This window comes from Mus pahari, chromosome 1 (genome assembly GCF_900095145.1).
Source record: "Mus pahari chromosome 1, PAHARI_EIJ_v1.1, whole genome shotgun sequence".
Classification (NCBI taxonomy): domain Eukaryota; kingdom Metazoa; phylum Chordata; class Mammalia; order Rodentia; family Muridae; genus Mus; species Mus pahari.
In genome coordinates, this window is record NC_034590.1 from 16,606,262 (window position 1) to 16,627,625 (window position 21,364).

The 21,364-nt window shown below is 51.5% G+C and overlaps 2 protein-coding genes across 2 annotated transcripts in view; both read left to right on the forward strand.

Annotated features, from left to right (window-relative positions):
* Window positions 1–393: 393 nt before the first annotated feature.
* On the forward strand, window positions 394–4,973 carry LOC110334151 (kallikrein-2-like). Its single transcript, XM_021216015.1, has 5 exons — window positions 394–406; window positions 459–495; window positions 2,757–3,050; window positions 3,166–3,289; window positions 4,917–4,973. Exons 1-5 carry the CDS (start codon window positions 394–396, stop codon window positions 4,971–4,973), a joined length of 525 nt encoding a protein of 174 aa, XP_021071674.1.
* Window positions 4,974–18,106: 13,133 nt separating this feature from the next.
* Window positions 18,107–21,364, forward strand: part of Klk15 (kallikrein related peptidase 15) — a 6,184-nt gene continuing 2,926 nt past the window's right edge. Inside the window, exon 1 of the mRNA XM_021193288.2 lies at window positions 18,107–18,171. Coding sequence (XP_021048947.1) covers window positions 18,132–18,171 — 40 coding nt within the window. The 5' untranslated portion in view covers window positions 18,107–18,131. The remainder of the gene's footprint in view (window positions 18,172–21,364) is intronic.

Here is a 21,364-nt window from a genome sequence, read left to right on the forward strand (position 1 = left end):
GAAGCCTGAGCGCTGTCAAGGTAATAAATTCTTGCTAGGGTTGATGGTGGAGCAGCCAAGCTTCATGACGCCAGGTTGGGAGGAGGGAGGAAGCCAGCCAGCTCCTGCCATCCTCTACCCTTCCTCTGTAACCCGGGGCCATGACAGTCCCACAGAGGTTGAATCATCAATCTGCTCCAGCTGCAATGCTTAAAAAAGATCCGTCACTATTGCAAGTGCTAATGACACTGCCCAGTGAGGGCCTGGAAGCCCCCTTAGAGTTTTCCTACAACTCATAGGTTATGAGGGATGTGATGACCATGAAGGCAACAAGCAGAGTGAAACTCCACAACAGCATGAAGTCCTCCTGACATGCAGTCCCGGGGCTCTGCCCTCCGAGGCACAGCCGCGGCGATGGGGCTAACCGGTGGGCCGCATTCCATGAGTTCTAAAGCTGTTTTGCTGTTCCTCTTGCACAGCGCCCAACACTTACGAGGCAGGGGAGATGCTTCGTTGGTAAAGCGCCTGCCTGCCTGCCTTGCTGTCTCGGTTATGGTTTCTATTGCTGCGACAAAACACCAGGACAAAAAAGCAAGTTGGGGAGGTGGGAGTGGTGCCACGGCAGCTTCTTGACACTTGCTCCGACTTGGCTGATTGGCAGAGCCTTGAGGTTTCTTCTGGATCAAACTGCCATTGCTGATTCGTAAATGGTGTTTTTGAGTGATTGAGCTACTACTGCTGATTTGTGTGAACTTAACTGCCGATATCCTGACAACACAGGTTGGATTTGCTCCAGAGAACCATTTCTAAGCAGGTCCACATTTTTTTTCCCTATTAACCTTTCCCTTCCACTACCTCTGGTGGGTGGTGGGCTCAAATGGCGGTTAAAGCATTTAAGTACACTTATTAAAGTAGTTTTTTAAAAAGTATAAGTCTACAGAGAGGAAAGGGTTTATTTGGCTTACACTTCCACATTACTGTTCATCACCAAAGCAAGTCAGGACAGGAAAAGGAAGGAACCTGGAAGCAGAAGATGCAGGGACCATGAAAGGGTGCTGCTGGCTAGCTTGCTCAGCTACAGAACCCAGGAGCCACCAGCCCATGGATGGCACCATCCCAATGGGCTAGGCCCTTCCCTATTGATCATTAATTGAGAAAGTGCCTTACAGCTGGGTCTCATGGAGGCATTTCCCTAAAGAAGGGCCAGCCCTTTCTCTGATGACTCCAACTTGTGTCAAGTTGACACACAAAACCAGCCAGTGCACTTGCAGCCACAAAGACCTGAGTTTTAATTCCTACAACTCACGTAAAAATTGGGTGAGGACCAGGCTCAGTGAGGGACCCTGTATTGAAAGCTGGGGGGAGGGCTGGGGAGATGACCCAGTGTTAGAGCCCCTACTTAGACTCCCTTAGAGATAGGCTGCAGTGGTGGCTCAGGTGTGGAGGCCTTTGGTTAGTATTAACTAACACCCCTTAGGTAGGGGTTGAGAGTGTGGCTCAGTGGTAGAGTGTCTGCATAGAATCCCTCAGAGAGGGCCTGCAGTATGGCTCAGTGGTCGAGCTCATACTTAGAGTATTCAAATGAGGAGCTGGGGGAGGAACTCAGGTTTAAAACACCTGCCTAGAATCCCACAGTGATGGTCTGGGAGTGTGGCTCGGTGGTAGAATGCTTCCATACACATGAAAACTCCTAGATTCAATTCCTAACCTTGCAAAAATAAAAATTTAAATACATGTGTGCTCTTGTGCACAAACACACAGACACACACACACACACACACACACACACACTCCAAACCCTAAAATAAACACAATACTCCTAAGTACATAAGAAACCCTGGTGCGTATGTGTGAGCGTGCGTGTGTGTGTGTGTGTGTGTGTGTGTGTGTGTGTGTGTGTGTGTGTAGACCAGGAGCAGACGTCAGCCGTCTTCCTCTCTCGCTCTCCAGCTCATGTTCTGTCACTTGATTTATCACATTTATTTGTTGTGTGTGTGAGTGTGTGTATGTGTGAGCATTTATGACATTGCATGAGCTTGGAGGTTACGAGACAGCCTGCAGGAGTCAGTTCCCTCCCTCCACCATGGAGGACCTGGGATTGAACTCAGGTCACGCGACTTAGCTGCAAGTGTCCCTACGCACTGAGCCTCTTCACTGCCTTTTTAAAAAAATCATCTTAATAAAAAAAAAAATCCTGTGTATGAGTATTTTGCTTGTAGGTGTGTCTGTGCACCATGAACTAGAGTTACAGACGGCTGTGAGCCCGCATGTTTGTGCTGGGAATTGGACCCAGGTCCTGTGAAAAAGTAGCCAGTGCCATCCTCTCTCCAGCTGCCTTCTGCCCCTACTTTGGGAGACAGGAGCTCAAATATTCAGCATAGCTGGGTGCCAGGAAGCTCTAGGGATCATCGTGTTCCTGTGTCCTCAGTGCGGGAATTGCAGGCATGTGCCACTCAACCTGATTGGCAGCTCGGTTCTGAAGGTCCAAAGTCAGGTGCTCCCACTAGTGCAATCGAGTGCTCCCGCTAGTGCGTCAGGTGCTCCCACTAGTGCAGTCGGGTGCTCCCACTAGTGCAGCAAGCTCATTACCCGCTGAGCCATCATCACACCCTGGCACCTCTCTTACCCATTCTGTCTCTGCCTTTCACTCCTCTCTCCAGCACTTTCTGCTATCTCTGCTTCACACCCTCTCTTTCCCCATCCATGTCGCCTCTCATTCTCCCCTTTGCCCAGATCCCCTGTCCGCTCTTTCTCCCTCATCTCTGCTTCCTCCTTAGCGAAAGCAAGGTGAGGCTGGGTCAGCACAGCCTGCGTGCTGATGAAGACGCTGGGCAGTATGTCTCTGTCAGACGCTCCATCCCACACCCCCTCTACAACATGAGCCTCCGAAAGCTCACCTTTCTCTGCCCGGATGCTGACAACAGTCACCTGATGCTGCTTCAGCTGAGTGAGCCAGCCAACGTCACAGAGGCTGTGAGCGTGACGAGCCTGCCCACCGAGGAGCCGAAGCTGGGGAGCCATTGCCTGGCATCTGGCTGGGGCAGCACCAGGCCAGAGAAGTGTATGCCTGGGTCAGACCCTGGAACCTGGAGCGGGAAGTTCAGTCCTGGATGGAAAGGCTGGGCAGCCGGGCTTCTGTAAACCTGCCATGATTGTGTTCTCTTGGCCTTCAGCTGTCAGGGCGAGGACACTGCAGTGTGTGGATCTCAACCTCATGTCTAAGGACGTCTGTAAGAAGGCTTACTCGAAGAGGGTGACAGGATTCTTGTGGTGTGCTGGGCACCAGGAAGGCTGCAAAGATACCTGCATGGTGAGCAGTCCCAACCCCTAGGACGCTGAGACAACAAGAGAGAAGGAAACTGATTCTGGACTGAGGCCTGACCAGCATCTCCTCAGCTGCTTAGACACCGTAGCCCATCAGCGCCCCCTGTCCCCCTCAGTGTGTCAAAGTCTCCTCTGCTCCGGTCCCGTCCCTTCCTCCCAAGGCATCCTGTCTCTCACTCTTCCACATCCAGGCTTCTCGACCTATGGACGCCTTTTCTTATGTATCTCCCACGTGCCTCTGACCATCCTAGACCCCGGGCAGCCAATAGGAGCACAGAGCAGCCCCTCCCACACAGAGCACCATTATGGGGGTGTAAATGTTGCATTGCTCTTCCTGGGGCAACTGTTTCTACTCAGCACAGAGAATACAACACACTATCCCATCCATCTTGGCCAGCTCATGGGTTGTTTGGTTAGCCTCAGGAGCACGGAAGGCAACTGCATCACCAAAAAGCCTGCCCCAGCATAGGTGACCACTTAGGAAAGCTGCACCTCCCAGTCCTCTGCAGTTTGTGTCACTCAAGAGTCTTCCCTCCCGAGGGGTCTCCTGAATTCCCGTGCTCACGCCAGGAAGGGAGGTTTTGACGGGGAGAACACGGCTCCACCGAAAGGGGCAGCCACAAGCAGGAAGCACAATTCAGCTGTAATGGGGTAGAACGTCATAAGGCGGTGGGGCCATGGGGCAGGCATGAGGCCTGGGAGGCCTGGGAGGGTCACTCGTGGTAGGAGGGAATGCTGTGTGCAAGGTCAGAAGAGGCAGCACCTGACACAGGGGAGAGGGGAGTATCCTATGGAACTAGGGGAGAGCAGGTACCAGGTCCCAGGGTAGAGAAGCTGGAGGGCTTGGGGGACAATCAAGGATCTTGTGACTGAATAAGGGCCAGCAGACAGAGTGTGAAAGGGGCTCAGAGCACACAGGAGGTCGCTTTCTGCAGGGCCTCTGCTGGGCCACATGGGATACTTTTATTCTACGGTGTGTTGGAAGCTGGCTGTGGGCGGTGCTGGACTAAGCAGGACCAGGCTGACGCTGCTCTCGAGCGCCCTCTGGTGTCCATGAGATCAGGCTGCAGGAAGGCTGAAGGAGGAGGGCTTGTGTCGGGCTTGAGCTGCGTGAAGACGCCAGCCAGATTTTATCTTCATCTGGTCTTACCCCACCGCCTTCCTCGCAGGCGTTTCCCACAGTCTCGCCTTGCATTGCCTCCAAGTAGCCCCTCTAACGTCAGAACTGGCCTTTCCCAGCCTCTGTTCACAGTCCCGGCTATGAGGTAGCTATCCTAGAAAAAGTTCATGGGAATGCAGCCATGAGATGACCCCCCGGAGGAAGTGTCACCTCTATTCCCCTACTGCTGAGCTGGGGACCCTGCCTTCTGTCCCCCTCTACTGACATGGGGACATTACTTTTAGTACAGGAGCTGCTTCTGTTTCCCTTATTCTTTGCCCAGGGCTCCAGGCTATGTCCCCTTTGAGATGCTATCTTGCCGTCTTCTGGAAGGCAAACTGCAAAGTTGTGATCGGGGTAATCTGTTGGTGGTTAAGTGTGAGAGGTGGGACACCCCAGACAGAAAGTGGGCTGATCTCTTGCTCCACTCCACCTCCATGCCTTCTTCCCTCAGGGTGACTCTGGAAGCCCACTCATCTGTGATAGGATGCTCCAAGGGATGGAGTGGTGACCCCTGAGCCTATCCTAGGAAGCCTAGCTTATTCACTAAAGTGTCAGCACACATGAGCTAAATCAAGGCCAACATAAAGAACGACCCTTGAGCTCCCTGTACCTTCCCTAGGGAACTGACAACCATCGTCCCATGTTCTACACTGTTCCCCTTTTCTGGGCCCGAGGCATCTGGGGGCCCAGGACTCACTCGGTAGAATGCAAAGCCTCTGGATTCTCCCAACGCAAGTGCTTAGCGAGAAGAGAGGAGCAGGGACATCTGGTTCAAGGTCTCAGAGGGGTTGCCTATGCTTCTCCTGTCTCAAGAGCATGGCAGGTCTGAAAACTGCTCAAGCAGGAGGAGGTGGTGGTGGCCTTGGCACACGTGCATTGCGGAAATGGAAGAAGGGGGTCACCGGGGAGATGGGACAGAGGCACACAGTGAGAAGTCCATGGAGCCCTGAGCAAGATCCGAGACCCATGCAACTGGGTACATAGTGGGGTGGTGCGCAAACATCACCCTCATTTTTCTGGAGACGACAGGATGCCTAAGTACATTCCGAGCAGAGGAAGAAGGTCACCCCATGTCACAGGGCTGGCGCAAGGGAGGAGAAACCACAGAGTGGGGAAGCTTATTCACTTTGTGGGTGTTGGTGACAACAAGCCACAATTAACAGAGGGACTCTCAGTCACAGATGTGGAGCTAGGGTGTGTCACAGGTGAAGACCATGACAGGGAGCAGAGAGGGAGATCCAGAGGCAAGCTCTCGGGTGGACTGGGGAGTGGAGAGGCAAACCTTACCACTGCCACCACCTGTCCAGTGGCTTCTGTGGACAGTGGTGTGTGAGGACATGCCCAGAGAGCTTCTACCCACAGCAGCTGACCGAGCCTGGCATGCAGGGTGCTCGCTGGGCTCTGTGCTCAAATACAAGCACATGACCGACATGCTGTCCATCTCCAGGGTCTGCGGGGCATAGCCCAGGACCCCAGATACCCAAATCCGCATTCTCACTTACAGTCACACTGTCACACAAGCTGCTACTGATATCCAGGGCTCCAGTGGACTGAGACTCCTCAGGCAAGGAAGCCTGGAGCACCCACAATTGTCCCAGGAGGGACTCACGTTAGGGTTTTCTCATGGTTGAGCGCCAAGGCCTCCTGGGGAATCTTCTACTGTTCAGGGGATGAAGGAAGAAAGACCGAGGAAGAGGAGGATCGAAGAAAGGAGGGATGGGAAAAGGGAGGTTTGTGGAGGAGAGAGAGGAGATAATATGGGGAGAGAGAAAGGAGGGGAAGGGAAGGAGAGGGGAAGGAAGAGAAGGGGGAGAGGTGAGGAAGACAGCAGGCCTGGTGACATCCTTGAACTGTTGACCAGGGAGGGGGCATGTGGAAGAAAGTGCGGGTATGGGGACAGACCTGCACTTACTGGGGACATGGTGGCCACTCCGTTGCTGCTTCTTCACACCCTTGTGCAAGAAACAATCTCACCCTAAGTCTACAGGGTAGAGAGACACCCAGCACTCCATACTGGACACAGGAGGCCATAGAGTCTGTCATAGGGCCATAGAGAGACCACAGCTGGGGAAGTAGGGCATGTCTGGGCACATGGGACCACACGGGACTGTACACAGGGTTAGGCTGAGGAGTGACACATCTTAGTGAACTCCAGTTCTCCTAGGAAGAACGGAATTGTGGTGTCAACATCCTGAAGGCTGGCAGGGTCTGAAGACTGTGTGAGATACGTCTGGTAGTCCCACTGGTGGAGAAAGCAGCTAGATTGGGAGCCTCCACCAGGGTGGGGACCTAAAGCCTCTGAGGCCTCCTGGTGACAGACTTTGAGACTGAAGCTGCTGCTGAGGACACTGGGTGTGGCTGGATCCCTCCCTCACAGTCAGCAACCCATGAAACCCAGAGCATGGACTTGAGGACTTTAATTACTGGTCAGGACAGGGTCTGAGTCACAGCCGTGGACTGGGATAGGATGTGGTGTCCTGAGCTACTCCAGGAGCTGAAACTCGGTGAGATTACACCCTAAGAGGAGGCTGGGAAAGAGCACGGATCTGCCACTCCCCTGTCCAACTTGGCCTGTGAGTCACACGGACAAAGTCCCCCAGGAAAAGCCGCCTGTTCTAGTGGCTTTAGGAACAGGGTCAAGCCTGTCTAAAGTGTAGACCAGGACACAGTCTGTACTCATCTTTGAGTGTCTCTCTCTGCAATAAACTCCTGTCTTCTGCACAAAGCTCTGTGCATCTCAGATGAATCCTTTTTTGATGGAGATCACAGGGGCTGGGGAGCCAGGCTTTGCGAAATCCAGCAGGAGGCCTTGGTGACTGTACCATAGGTGTGTGAAGGGTCATTTGATGACTAAAAATACTTAAGTTGGATTCCACATTGAGTTAGAAATGTCCTAACGAGGGACCGGAGAGATGGCTCCAGATAAGAGCACTAGCTGCTCTTCCAGAGGACCCAGGTTCAATTCCCAGCACCTGCATGGCAGCTCACAACTGTCTGTAATTCCAGTTCCAGGGGATCTGACACGCATGCAGGAAAAACACCAATGCACATAAAATAAAAATAAACAAATCATTTAAAAATCTTTTTTAAAATGTCCTAGTAAGTATAATGAAGGAGATAAGACAAGATATTAACAATATTGAACATGAAAACATGAAGCAAGGCCAGAAAAAAAAACTAGGTAACAAAATTTGAATATACTTAAAAATGAAATTTTTCAAAATGTGAGAATCTAGGCTAGGTCGATAACTCAGTCAATAAAGTGCTCACCGTGCAAGTGTAAAGACCTATGTTCAAATCCCCAGCACCCACTTAAAAGCCAGGTAGGGCAATGCTTATCTGCTAGTGAGGGGAGACAGATTCCTGGAACGTGTTAGCTAACCAGTCTAGCTAAATCAGTGAGAGATTTTGACCCAAAAAGAAAGAAGAGGGGGAAGAGAAAGAGGGGAAGAAGGAGGAGAAGAAAGCAGAGAGAAAGGAGGAGGGAGAGGCAGAAAAGAGGGAAGAAATGGAAAGGAGAAATACCACACAGTTAGTTACTTGCAGTGGACTGGGTAAGATGTGAAATGTCTGATGTCAGATCAGAAGGCTCCTCACGGAGCTCCATGTGTGAGCTGACACCGTCCCTGGAAATTTCTTAACATGTTACACTGACCAGGCACAGGCTGTCAGCATCCATTGCAGCTCTACACTCAACAGAAATGTAGTCTCATGAACATCCTGGTGACAAGGGTCATACCTACAGCAAACTGGAATCTTCCAGAATTCATCCCATGCTGCGGCCTTCACAGCAATGAGGACAGTGTGCGGGGAATCAGGACCATTCAAGACAGAACAGCAGAAACATGGAGAGAGACCGAGACGAGGAGAAAGCGGGTAATAGAAGCGGAGAAGCCATACAGGGTGTCCAGGGTCACAGATTAACCTCTCTGATCCTCTTTGCCAGGCCCCTTGTTTCCATCAATGTCTGCCGTCCAAGGTCACCCTGTTGCCACAGTCTCTAAGATTCAGTCCTGTGAGTGAGAGTCTCAGCCTCCACCTGACTTTTGTCTTATCTACATCTTCACCAGCCTTCACCTTCCAACCCTGAGAGTTGCTCTGGAATCTGACCCAGCAGGTTGATGTATGAGTATTAGGTCTCTAATGTCTGGGTCTGCAATTCTGAATCTCTACAATGGACTTCTTTTGGGCGGATGACAGTATGACCCTTAATTTTATCTAGTTCTGTGAATATGTGTATGTGTGTGTGTGTGTGTGTGTGTGTGTGTGTGTGTGAGAGAGAGAGAGAGAGAGAGAGAGAGAGAGAGAGAGATGACTAACCCCTATGACTCTCCAGTAAATAAATCATGTGCCTTTGATGAAAATAATCACTGTTTACAGTGGAGATCCTCTATTTCAGGCATTATCATTTACACACAAACACAGAACTTTCCTGTACCCTTAAAAACAATGGTCACCTCACAGATTAAATAGACAGTGTGGTCAAAGCAATTCTTCAAGGAATGAGGAATGACTGAACTCCAGGGGTTCGGACTGGGCATGAAGTTGATGTGCCGCAGACGCACACACTGAGGATGAGTAATTCTGTCACTCGCCCACAGAGCCCCTCGGACCCACAAAGCCCTTTGGTGGAGACTTGGAATTACAGACTCAGTCCCAGAGATCCAAGATATAAGGACATATTAGATCATACTCCAAGCCACTCCCAGACATAGAGTTGGGGCCTCAGTGTATGTCAGCATCTCCCCCAGCCCCCATGCAAACTTTTTGAGTCTCCCTCCTTGCAATCCAGTCTCTCTGTGCAAATATTTGCTTATGGGACATGAGATATGTAAATGCATACTGGAGACTGAGTTACATCTAATTTTACATCCAATGTTGTCTCAATCTTGCATATTAATTTATTAATATTAATTTATTAATTTATGAACATATGTGCTGTCATTGAAGTGACACTGTGAGACACGGCTCACGGTGTCGTTCACAGCGGTTTGCTGGCTGTGTACATGGATCCACAGCTGATATGGCCACACCCATGCTGTCCCAGTTAGGGTTACTATGACTGTGATGAAATACCACCACCAAAAGCAAATTCAGAGGAGGCTTCCCTCCTCTCAGGTGACTCTAGCGTATGTCAAGCTGATATAAAACCAGCCAGCACAGGAGGGGACAGAAGCCATCAATGCCTGTAGGACAGACCGTGGAGAAGGGCAAGTGCTGAGGAGGACCCTGCTCTCAGGGATGGTGACACCGTTCTGAGGACTGTAGTCCCTGTGTCCCAGGCCCAGCCTAGAAAGCGACCTCATGGACCTTGGCAGCTTGAACCCCACACACCTCAAACATGTCTACCTACGGAATGCTATCTGGGGACTGCTGTTCCTGAAGTAGAGAGGCAGGCTCAACATCCTGGAGTACTGGGGCCCACAGCAGGAAGTCCTCACTGCTGGAGAAGCGTTGGAGAAGGCAAGAGCCCACGGTCCTAGATCCTGGGGGAGACGGGCGCTTGTACCCAACCTACACCCTCAAATGCTCTTCATATTTTTGACTAAGATTATCCCTCTTTCGGCATCACTGGAGTGCAGACTCCAGCTCTCCTCCTTTAGACAAAGGAGTCCAGACCCCATCCCTCAATCACTCAGACCCAAAGCTCCAGGCCTTGGATCCTCTCCCTCAGTCTCAGGAGTCCACACACACACACACACACACACACACACACACACACACACAAGCCCTCATCCCTGAGACCCAGGGACCTAGACCCTAGCTCTCCTTCTGAGAAACACGGACCCAGACTTTAGCGCCTTACCTCAGACACAGGACAATTTCTGGCTCTTGTCCCTCAGACACAAGAGTCAAGGCGGCTCCCTCTTCCATCAGATAGAGGAAAAGACTTCCTGTGGACACACCCTGGTGCCACCTAGTGGCTAATCCCTCTAAGTACAAAACCGACTTTTCTTCCACTTTCCACAGCACAACAGCCTGGGCAATGAAGACTTGGGAAACCCCTGTTCTTTGCTCTGTGGTGCTGTTTCCCACGGGGGGGCTCCCACACTCACCCACCTCTCCCATGCCTCGAGTTCCTCAACCGTAACAGGGTTGTGGTCCAGGGGCTTTAGGGATACAGAAAAGGATGTCATGCCTGACAGATTAAAAAGAAACAGCCAGGGATGGCGGTGCGCATCTTCAATCCCAGCGCTTGGGAAGAAGCAGAGGTGGGCTGATTTCTGAGTTCGAGGCCAGCCCGGTCTACAGACTGAGTTGCAGGACAGCCGGGGCTACACAGAGAAACCTTGTGTGGAAAAGCGAAAAGAAAGTAAGACTCAAAAACAAAATGCCTTCTTCCACTGACTCCGGCTACTCCCGTGAGTTTTGTGCCCAGCTACTGTAACTCAACCCTGACCCCCAGCCAGCGGGGACCTCAGCCACCAACACTGCTGTAGAGAGGACTTGCCATCCCTGCCTCCTAAGTGAGGAAAACAAGGGACAGAAGGGCTAAGTGATGTGCCCAAAGGCACGAAGCATCATGTGTCTGGGCAGGATGCAGACTCAGCCCACCTCGCTCCAGAGCCAGGTCCTGAATCCCGTTAACTGGTTTTTAACCCTTAGCCTGATTTTATGATGTGCACACCTGCTCCGCAGGCATGACCTCACTCAGCCCCAGGGAGGCCCTGTACCTTCCCATCGGCTCAGCCTAAGACACTCTGACAGCCAAGCAGGTCCGCTTCACACCCGTGGAGCAACATGACCCCCGGAACCAGAATCTTAGCCTCCAGCTATAGCTTGGAGACCAGGCCAGCCTTCTTGTGAGCAGCCTGTCCGTGTGTGGTGAATCTAACCAGTTACTTGCTATGCGAACTCGAAATTTTAATTTAGTGTTTCAGAAAAATCTTCATGTGGCAGCTAGCAGGGGCACTGATGGATGTGTCTTCAAAGAGGAGAAGCAGGTGCACCAGGGTCTTCAAGTTGTTCACTAACAGACAAAAGCTGAGGATGTAGCGTAGTCAGGAGACTCTCATCTAGTGTGCACAAAGCCCTGTGCAATCCCCAGTTTAGGCATAAACATGGTGGTACACCCCTGTAAGCCCAGCCCTTGGGAAACTGGCAGCAAGAGAATGAGAAAAAAGCACAGGGTCATCCTGAGCTATGTAGGAAGGTTCAGCTCCAGCCTGGGCTACATGAGACCCCGAGATTAAATGGGGACTAGGGAGATGGATTAGTTGGTAAAATACTTGCTGCACAACCACAAGGTCCTAAATTTCATCCTCAGCACCCACATAAAAGTGGGGCACACATGGAATCAACACACAAGGGCGGTCTGGCAGGAGGAGTCCTGAGGCTCACTGATCAGTCAAAGTGGACAGGCAAACTCTGGGTTCAAGGCGACACACAGACAGTAAGATGGAGAAATAAAAGCACCCAAGGTCAACCTCTAGCCTCTGTACGCATGAGCGTGCTCGCGCGCACACACACACACACATGCACACGCGCGAGCACGCGCACACACGCACACACATGCACACGTGCGCGCGCACACACACACACACACACACAAGCACAAATAGATGCAGAGAGACAGAGAGAGGGGTGCACACACATATAAATGTATCTTTTATTCTCTTGTAATTGTTGTCGCTGACCTAGCCCTAGTCCTCGAAGCTTCTATCCTCCATGCAGTCTTACCTGGGTCTAGAATGTTTTCAGCCTCTGGGACTTCCTGCTGAAAACGCTCAGCCTTCTTAGTTCATTTTGAGCTTTGATTGGCTGGTTCAACACAGCTCTTCTGGCTCAAAATTCCTCTCTACACTAACTGATTCAATCTGGCCTCCCCCAACCCTCTGCTCCCTTAAGTAGCTTCCCTTCCCTCTCTCTTCTCATGAGAGTTGGACATATCCTATTCTGTCAGACCTTTCTCTGACTCTTCACGTTGTCTGCCACTCAATTAGACATCCCTTTCAAACATGTATGCTTCCTTCTACAAACTAACTTGACCTTCATTGTTTGGGATTAAAAGTTTGTACTAAGGACTTGTCTATATTCCAGCCAGAGGACTGAGCCACGCCACAACTAGAAACAGGGCTTTTCAGTCTCTAATACAATGTTTAGGTTCACAATGTGAGCAAATATCCTGCAATACACACACACACACACACACACACACACACACACACACACACATACCACTGATACTAGAAAATAACAATATTAAGTTAATATTAACTAAGTTAACTAGAAAAAATAATATTAAGTTAATAGAATGGTGTCTGGACCAGGCTCTGTGAATCCAGTTCGGGTCTCTGAAGGCATCTGTGACTGAACAGGCAAAGGATGGGGCTTGGGAGGTCAGGTTCCTTCACATCAGACATCTGCTGTCCCCAGCACCGGGACTCACAGGCACTGTCTCAAGCAAAGGCACCTCAAAAGCCTGCACCTCCAGACTAAGACAGGGCTCTTGTTCAAGGATGACGGAAACATCACAGAAGGTCTGTGAGCCCGGGAGGCTGTGGAGACCAAGTGGTGGTGGACAGAGTGGGCAGACAGCAGGTGAGAAGACAGGGAGGAGGGTGAGATGACAGAGCAGTAGAATGTGAGCTGAAGCCAGATGGAGAGGGCAGAAATGTGGGGACCCGGAGAGAGGAGAATAGGAAGCGAAAGACTCCTCAAGAGGTTAAAGGGAAAGAAAGGACAAGAAGAAGAGGAAAGAGGAGACAAATGGAAGGGGGGAAGAGGAGGAGGCAGAAGGGGAAGGGTAGAGAGGAGGAAGATGGAGGCAGGAAAGGAGAAATATAAAGAAAACTGGGAGATGGAGGAGGTGGGGTGGAAAGGAGAAAAGGAGAAAGAGAAGGTAGGGGAGGCTGCAGAGTGGGAGCCGGGGAGGAGGAAGAACAACACATGCAGGCTTAGGTTCAAGGACTTCTGGGTTGGCCATGATACCCAAGAGGAGAGTTGCAACCAGCCTGGGGCTGGCAGGAGGACATGCAGATGAAGTCACCGCTAGGGGGCAGGACAGACACTCCCAAAGCCCACACCCCAGACTGTACTTGGCAGGGTGTGACTGCTCCTAGGTTGTCCTTTTGTGTGTCTTAGAGGCAGCATCTGCCTGGGCCACTCACAGTAACATGCGTCATACTGGAAAGTTTAGTTCGAGCTCCTTCCCCAGCCCCACCTGGAGCCCTCAGCATAACCCCAGTTATAACCCCCTTCCCCTGGCCACAGGGTGTTCCAAGGAGCTGGCTGGAAGCTGGGGATAGGAACTCTAGACCTCCCCTCCCCTTGGCCTTCTGCATAGCTTTTGCCCTTCCCTATCTGAGCCCAGGAACCGTCTCACAAGAGGACACAGTGACCTGAGGACAGATAGCAGCGGGCAGCAGCCTGAGTCCCACAGAATAATGGCCCAGCTGAAGCTCATCTCGGCGTGAAGCTAGGCAACACTGAGCGTGAACGTGGCAAGGAGACAGTGGAATTGAGGGACTTCTAGAACGACTTAGCCTTGGGGGTCCAGGGTGTCTGTAGGTCTAGGATGGAGACCTGAAATGGGGGTAGGGGAGCTTGGGTTGATCTGAAGTTCCAGGATTCCAGAGTGCCTGGAGATCTGTGATTCCAGACAGTTCTAACACCTTGGGTTCCCGGGTTTCTGTGGACACAGAAGAAACCTCCTAAAACCTGAAAGTCAGTGTTCTAAAGATCTGTGTGTCCTGCATCTCCAGGGGGATTGAGCCAGCTGTTCGGGTTTGTCCCAGAAAGTCAACAGCTTCCCAGACCTAGGGAGGGACGGAGCTTGTACCTGGTGTCATGCTTGGCTGTGTGACCTCAGCTCAGTCCCTCCTGCTGGAGGGACCTTCTCATTATTGAGGTTCTAGGCCCTCTGGGGGTTCTGAGACACCAGGAGCCAGCCACAAATACCAGAAGCCTTGGGTCATCTCTGTGATGTCTCCCTGGCCCAAATACAGAGCCTAGAGACCAAGTTCCAGATCCCAGGACCACCTCAGAATCCAGAAAACAAGACCCTGTAACCGAGGTGTTCAGTGTGTGCTCCACAGCCAATACTGCAGTGATCCAGAATCAGAAGCCAAGCTGTCTTGAGTCCAGACTCTTGTCTGTCTGTTAAGATAGTATTTCACCATTCCTCAGGCTGAACAGCCCAGGCTGGCCCCAAACCTTCCATCCCTTCCTGTCCCTACTTCCTAAGTGCTGGGATTACAGTAAACAGGCTTGTGATATTGGGGACTGGATCATGCAGGCTCTGTTCTTTGGGGTTTTTTTGGGGTGTGTGTGCTTTTTTTATTCTGGTTTTGCTGTTGTTATTTGAAGCAATCAGTATGCCAAGCCAGCCTCAAACTCACTTGTGTAGGCAAGCATATGAGGAACTCCTGATCCTCCTGCCTCACTCCCTCAAGGGCTGGGATTGCAGGCTTGCGCCTTCATATCTGGTTTATGTGGTGCTGTGATGGAATCAAGTGGGGGGGGGGAGAAGAGGAAGAGGGAGGGGAAGGGGAGGAGGAGGAGGAAGAAGACATGGAGATGACATCAAAAGAAGGAAAAAAAATGCAGAATACAAGCCCGAGACCTCAAAAGCTATTCACAGTTCTGAGCCCAGGCTGCGAATTACTTCAGGCACTAGACCTCAGATTTCAAAAGCAAACTCTACCACAACGACACGGTTCAGTTAACAAAGTACTTGGCATGCAAGCCTGAGGACCTGAGTTCAATACGGAAAACCAACTAGAGCTTGTCACCCAGCCCTGGGAAGATGGGGACAGGTGGGTCTCTGGAGCTCGGTGCCCAGCTAGCCTGGGTCTATCCCTGAGAGACTCTGCTCAAAAGACAAGGTGGGGGGGGGGGACTGGAGAGATGGCTCAGCATTAAGGACATGGGCTGCTCTCCCAGGAAACCTAAGTCTGGTTCCCAGCACCCATGTCAGGTCGCAAGCAACACAACCTTCTGCAACTCTGCCTCCAGGGGCACCTGCACACAAGCCCATACATGTAAGCATACACACAAAAAATTTAAAATTCCCTAAGTCACTTCTGGGAGATACCCCAGAGTTGATATCTGACTTCCGCATGTGCATGTGTGTGAAAATTTAATATATTTTAATGAATAAAACTAAAATTAATTAACCAGGTGGTGGCAACTCACACCTTTAATCCCCACACTTGGGAGGCAGAGGCAGGCAGACCTCTGAGTTGGAGGCCAGCCTGGTCTACAGAGTGAGTTCCAGGACAGCCAGGGCTACACAGAAAAACCCTGTCTCGAAAACAAAACAAAACAAAAGATTTAAACTCACACTCTAGACTTCAGGTCATGACAACCAGATCCGAGACCTTCCCAGTCCAGGTCGTACGCTAACGTACGTCCAGGTCCAAGGTGGTATGGTGGCCCACACCTGTCATCCCAGCCTTTGGGAAGCTCAGGCAGAAGGATCTCAAGCCCAAAGTCAGATCAGCCTCAACTACTTACGCAAGACCTTGTCTCAAAACAACAAATGAAACAAAACTCCAAAAGTCTCTCCAGGGTCCAAGCAGCATGACCTTAAAAACCAGCTTCCACTGCTACCCAGGGTTTCTGTCTGCACTGCATGCCGACCCAGCTTCTGCTCTTGCCCTCCTGTCCCCTCCCTCCGAGGGAACTGCCCCTGGGTGGAATTTCTCCTTGCAGACTCAGACAAGGGCTTCAGACTAATAAACGCTCATTATAGGAACCTTGTCTCCCATCCCACCAGTCACCATGGCGTCCAGCCTGTAAAGCTGGCCCTCCACGGCCTCTCTCTCCACTCTACCCAGCCCCACCCAGAGACCCAGGCTGGGTTAGGAGCTTATAAAAGCAGGCTTTCGGTGTCTGCTCCCCTTCCGGCATCCCAGCTGCCCCGATGTCACTGGAGGACCCGGAGGGGGTGAGATCTTTAAGAGAGAACTTCGGAAAGTGGGTGGGAGTAGAGAGGGGGACCAGGCAGATGTGTTGGTGTCCAGGAGGCAAATACTACTCTGAATGACCAGTTGTCAAGGGATTTGGGTCTTCTGTGTCCTTTTCCTGTCGCTTCAAGTTGAATTTGAACCAAGAAAATGTCTCGAAGCTTCTAGAAAGAGCCTAGGCTGAGGGGGGAGGAGGGGATAGGGTGAATCGGGAGGACGTCCCTGAAAACACTTGTCACGGAGCCAAGAACATGGTTAGCACTTATCACTGGTCAAGTCAGTTCAGGACAACCTCCCTAAAGTGTCCCCAGTGCCAGGTGTCAAGCTGGCCAGAGCTGGGGACAGGAGGGTCTGGCCTGACTCCATCCTCCTTGAGGATAAGGAGTGGTGAGCAGCCAGGTCACCGCTACCATGCAGGGGCAGGACGGGGGCCATGGAATCTCAATGGCATCGCCTCTGGATTGCCATGTCTTGCCCTTCCAAAGCTTCCCAGGTCTTTCAGGCTGAGCTGGAAGAGTGAATAGCAAGATGAGAAGGACTGGAACTCACTTCCCCAAACTTCCTGAGTTTTCTCTGTGGACCAGACCCTAACACTGGGTGTTTAACCCTTGGAATCCAGGGTCAGTCTGGTGGGGTCTGCTTAGAGGGAGTTCTCAGTCTGATGAGGAGATACCACAGAGAGTCTGGGGAGGGAGGAGGTCAGAGAAGGTCAAGACGAAGGACAAGCTGAGCAAAGTCTGGGTGTAAAACTGCAGGACGAATTCCAGCACTGGCTACGCCTAGGGCAAGGTCACAGAGACCCAGCTGGGCAGGCTGGAAGGGGAGGCGGCATTTCAGCCTCTCTAAGTACTGCCGAGGATATGGGACTTTATTTAAGGGTTATTAGCGGTCCATGGGAGGCTGTGAGCAGGAGAAAGGAGTCCTCAGCTCTGCTGTAGAAGCCAGATGTGGTAGTGAAAGCCTGTCATTCAACACCTGAGAGACTAAGGCATGAAGGTGGAGAGTTCAAGGCTAGCCTGAGTAACTTAGTGAGATCCTGTCTCAAAATGAGGAGCAAAAAGAGGGCTGGGGAAGTAGCTTGGTAGCTTGGTGGTAGAGGGCATTTCTAGACTCCATCAAATAAGAGGGAAGGGGTGTGGTTCAGTGCAACTATCCAGCTTAGGTCAGCACCCCACCCTGACCCCTGTACCCAAGAGGAAGGAGAGAGGAAAGAAAGAAGGAAGGGAAGGAGGGAGGTAAGCTCTCTAGGGCGTTGTGTACAGGAATACTAGACTAAAGGGGACCCAGGAGTCTGTCCCCATGAGAGGCTAGATAGAGTCCTGACCCAGGGTCATGGGGATGAGAGAGAGAGAGAGAGAGAGAGAGAGAGAGAGAGAGAGAGAGAGACCCAGGCAGCTATTGAATAATGCTGGGGTCTGCCAATGCCGAAAGGAACAAAGGCCCCTCCCTCCAGAGATAGGGACCAGGAGAGAACACAGGTGGAGGCTGCAGGAGATGGAAGGCAGGCCTATTAGTCTAACGTCATGCTGGCCACCTGTCCTCTCAACTGTCAGGAGGCTGAGGCTGGAGGAGCATGAATTCAAGGCCAGCCTGGGACATATAGGAAAGCATTGTCACAAAAGACAAAAGAAAAGTGTGTCCCTACCGGGGATGCACTTCTGTCTACAGAAGGGTGACGGGGACAGATGGATCCAGACTTACCCCAGTTTTTGTCATCCCCGCCCCTCAGATCTCTAAGACCCGGACCTTCTTCTGCAATGTGGCTCCTCCTTGCTTTCGTCTTGCTGGTGTCTGCAGGTGAGAGCCACCAAAGTCAGGTACTGGTCTGATCAAATAGAGTGCCCCTTTCCCCAAAGTACCTGCACCCTGGGACCTGCCAGCCCATACTGCACCCACAGACCCCTGATGACCCTGTCCCCATTTCCACCTGAGCCACCAGCTAAATGCCTCTGATCCTCAGTCCTGAGTCACCAGAAGTGCTGGGCCACCTGAGCCCTTGAACCTGAGTTCCAAGGATGATCTGTCCTGCCGTGGAACCTTGGGGAGACTCTTTTACCTCCCTGAGTCTCAAATGCTTTATAACCAGGACGGTCATGGTGAAGTCCCAATCACATCATGTAGGTGATACATGGGACAAGCAATCAGGATGGTTGAGACACCAAGAGTTCAGAATCTAAGTTTGCATACTGTGGCTGCCAGTTCGTCAGCACTACAAGTCTGGTTTCCCAGCCATAGGATGGAGGCAAGTGTCCTCCCTAAGAATCCAGCGTGGTGCTCTAGGAGGTGTGTGAGCATAATGGGACAATTTGGACACTCAGGCAGGTGCACGGCATTTCCACATGGCGACCACATGAGGCAGAGGGCTTGGAAAATGGCCCAGTGGATGAAGTGCTTATTGCGGAAGCGCGAGTGTCTGCGTTTAGATCCCCAGTACCCACTTGAAAAACCCGGCAGCACGCCTGTAAAATCCCAGAGCTGGGAGGTGGAGACAGGGGGATCCCTGGGGCTTGCTGGCTATCCAATCCAGCCAGTCTACAAGCTCTATGTTTAGTGAGAAAACCTGTTCCCCAAAATAAGGTCGGAGCTTTTGAGACGATACGGGTGGCACTTGCTGTAAGGACCCATACAGTGGAAGGACAACCACTACGGCCTTCGTTTACTGGGGAGCACTCAGGGACGGCCACTAAACCAAGGTCACCCTGGGTGACAGGCCAAGTCCAGACCAAACCTCTACCAAACCTCTTGTGGAAAATTTCAATGTAACCTGATGCTTTCTGCCCTGGAGAAAATTGGAGGGGTGTCCATTAATGATCCTTCTGTTCCCCACATGATCTCTGCCCAGGGCGGGCAAGCCTCCCCCTGGGCTCCCCCTGAGCGGGGCTTCAGCCTCCTGCTGCACCCAGCCAGAGCCTCCACCCTTCTCCAGCTGGGACTGGCCGGGTGCAGCTCGATGCCCAGCTGTTCTGTTCAGCCACTGCCTTCCTCCACAGGGTGACCTCACCCTTCCTCTGTTAAGCCCCCTTGATTGCCACATCCGCGTTCTCACAGCCTCCCAGGCCCTTTGGCCCTATTCCTGACCTTGGAGGGCAGAGGGCTGAGTGTAGACATTGGGCTTGGTTGTGACAGTCCAGCCCAGGAGTGGGTGTCTGTCACCATGATCTTGATGTTGGAGGAGTGGGGCAAGCACTCCACAGTAAAAGGAATTATGGCCTCAAATGTCCTGATTATATGTTATATTCTCTCTCTGTCTCTGTCTCTGTCTGTCTCTGTCTCTGTCTCTCTCTCTGTCTGTCTCTGTCTCTATCTCTCTGTCTCTCTGTCTCTCTGTCTCTCTCTGTCTCTCTCTCTCTCTCATGTGTGTCTGTGTGTGTGTCTGTGTGTGTGTCTGTGTGTGTGTCTGTGTCTGTGTGTGTGCATGTGTCTTACTGTGAGCAAGTTCCCCCTCCACACCTTGTGAACTTCAGAGTATCCTTAAACATTAGTGGTCCTGTCTTCCCATGCTGTGCTCTCCTGCTCGGTGTCTTTGACCTTGAAATCTCAGCTCTGTATCTGACAGGATCTGGATGTGGCCTGGGCTGGCTGGTGGAGAACTGTCCATATCTGAGTAGTCACCCTATAGATAAGTATCTGGGTCCCTGAGTTCCACAAAATGGCTTGTGAGTGAAACACATTTTTTTCCCATTGTATGCACATGCATATATACCCAGTATGTGCACATGCATGCCAGGCACTCTCTGCCTTGTTTTATTTTATTATTTTATGTGTAGGAGTGTTTTGTCTGCATTCATATGTGTGTGTGTGTGTGTGTGTGTGTGTGTGTGTGTGTGTGTGTGTGTGTGGTGCCCTCGGAGGTAAGAAGAGGTCATCAGAGTCCCTGGAACTGGAATTACAGATAGTCATGAGCCACCATGTGGGAACTGGGTCCTCTGCAAGAGCACCAGCTCCTGCTCTTAACCAGGGAGCCTTCTCTCCAGCCCCATCTTAGTTTTTTGACAGAGTTCGTCAGTAGTCCAGGCTGTCTGGCCAGAGAGCTCCAGGGACCTGATGGATTGCAGGCACTGGAGCTTATCAAGATATAAGCAGGCACCACCACGCCTGACTTTTGACTGGGGTGCTTGGGATTGAACATGCGTCCTCATGTTGGCAAGACAAGGATTTTACCAACTGAGCCTTGTCCCCAGCCTTTAAATTGTAGTTTTGATGTTGGCTGTTGTAACTAGATCTGTGCAGATGTCTGCCACACTTTAATCACACCTGCCATCACCAACCTGAACATCCACACGGACACCCCCATAAATAAATGGGTGCCCTTTGTTTAAAGTAACAAATGTAATCCCAGAACCTGAGAGACTGAATAGAGAAGGCCGTCCGTCATGCATTCAGACCACCCCGGTTACACTACAAGTTTTAAGCCAAGCTGTGCAACCGGAGTGAGACCTTGCCTCAAAATACTGAATGAATAAATCAATTCATAGTGTCACAAGGGGTTACAATGTGCCAGGCACAATTCACCACACACACAGACACCCATGGGCCCCTTCTTATTTTCATGGCCCTCCCCACCTTGTACAATTGAGAAAAACAAGCATCAAGAGTCCAAAGTCTGGCTGGGGAGCCAGTTCAGTCAGTGAGCAGGTTATTGTACAGGTTTGTGGATCTGAGTTTGATTCTCGGAATGTGTCACAAGCCATACGTAATGCAGCACCGGATGGCGGGGGCAGACACAGTGGGTTCCTGAGGCTCACTGGCCGGCCAGCCTAGCACAGTCAACGAGCTCCGGTTCAGTGCGAGTAATCTAGTCTCCGTACTCGAGGTACACATGGCACTGGAGATTGTCCTCTGACCTCCATGCGCATGCGCGCACATGCAAACACAGGCGTCAAGGCCTCCTGCCGCAAGTACAGGCAACAATTGTCAAAACCAGAATAGAAACGTCAAGACAAGTGGGAGTGTGTGTGTGTGTGTGTGTGTGTGTGTGTGTGTGTGTGTG

Coding starts and splice junctions, on each gene's coding strand:
- LOC110334151 (XM_021216015.1), top strand. Junction 3,051..3,165: donor CCAGAGAAGTGTATGCCTGG/GTCAGACCCTGG, acceptor TGTCAGGGCGAG/GACACTGCAGTGTGTGGATC. Junction 3,290..4,916: donor GCTGCAAAGATACCTGCATG/GTGAGCAGTCCC, acceptor TTCTTCCCTCAG/GGTGACTCTGGAAGCCCACT.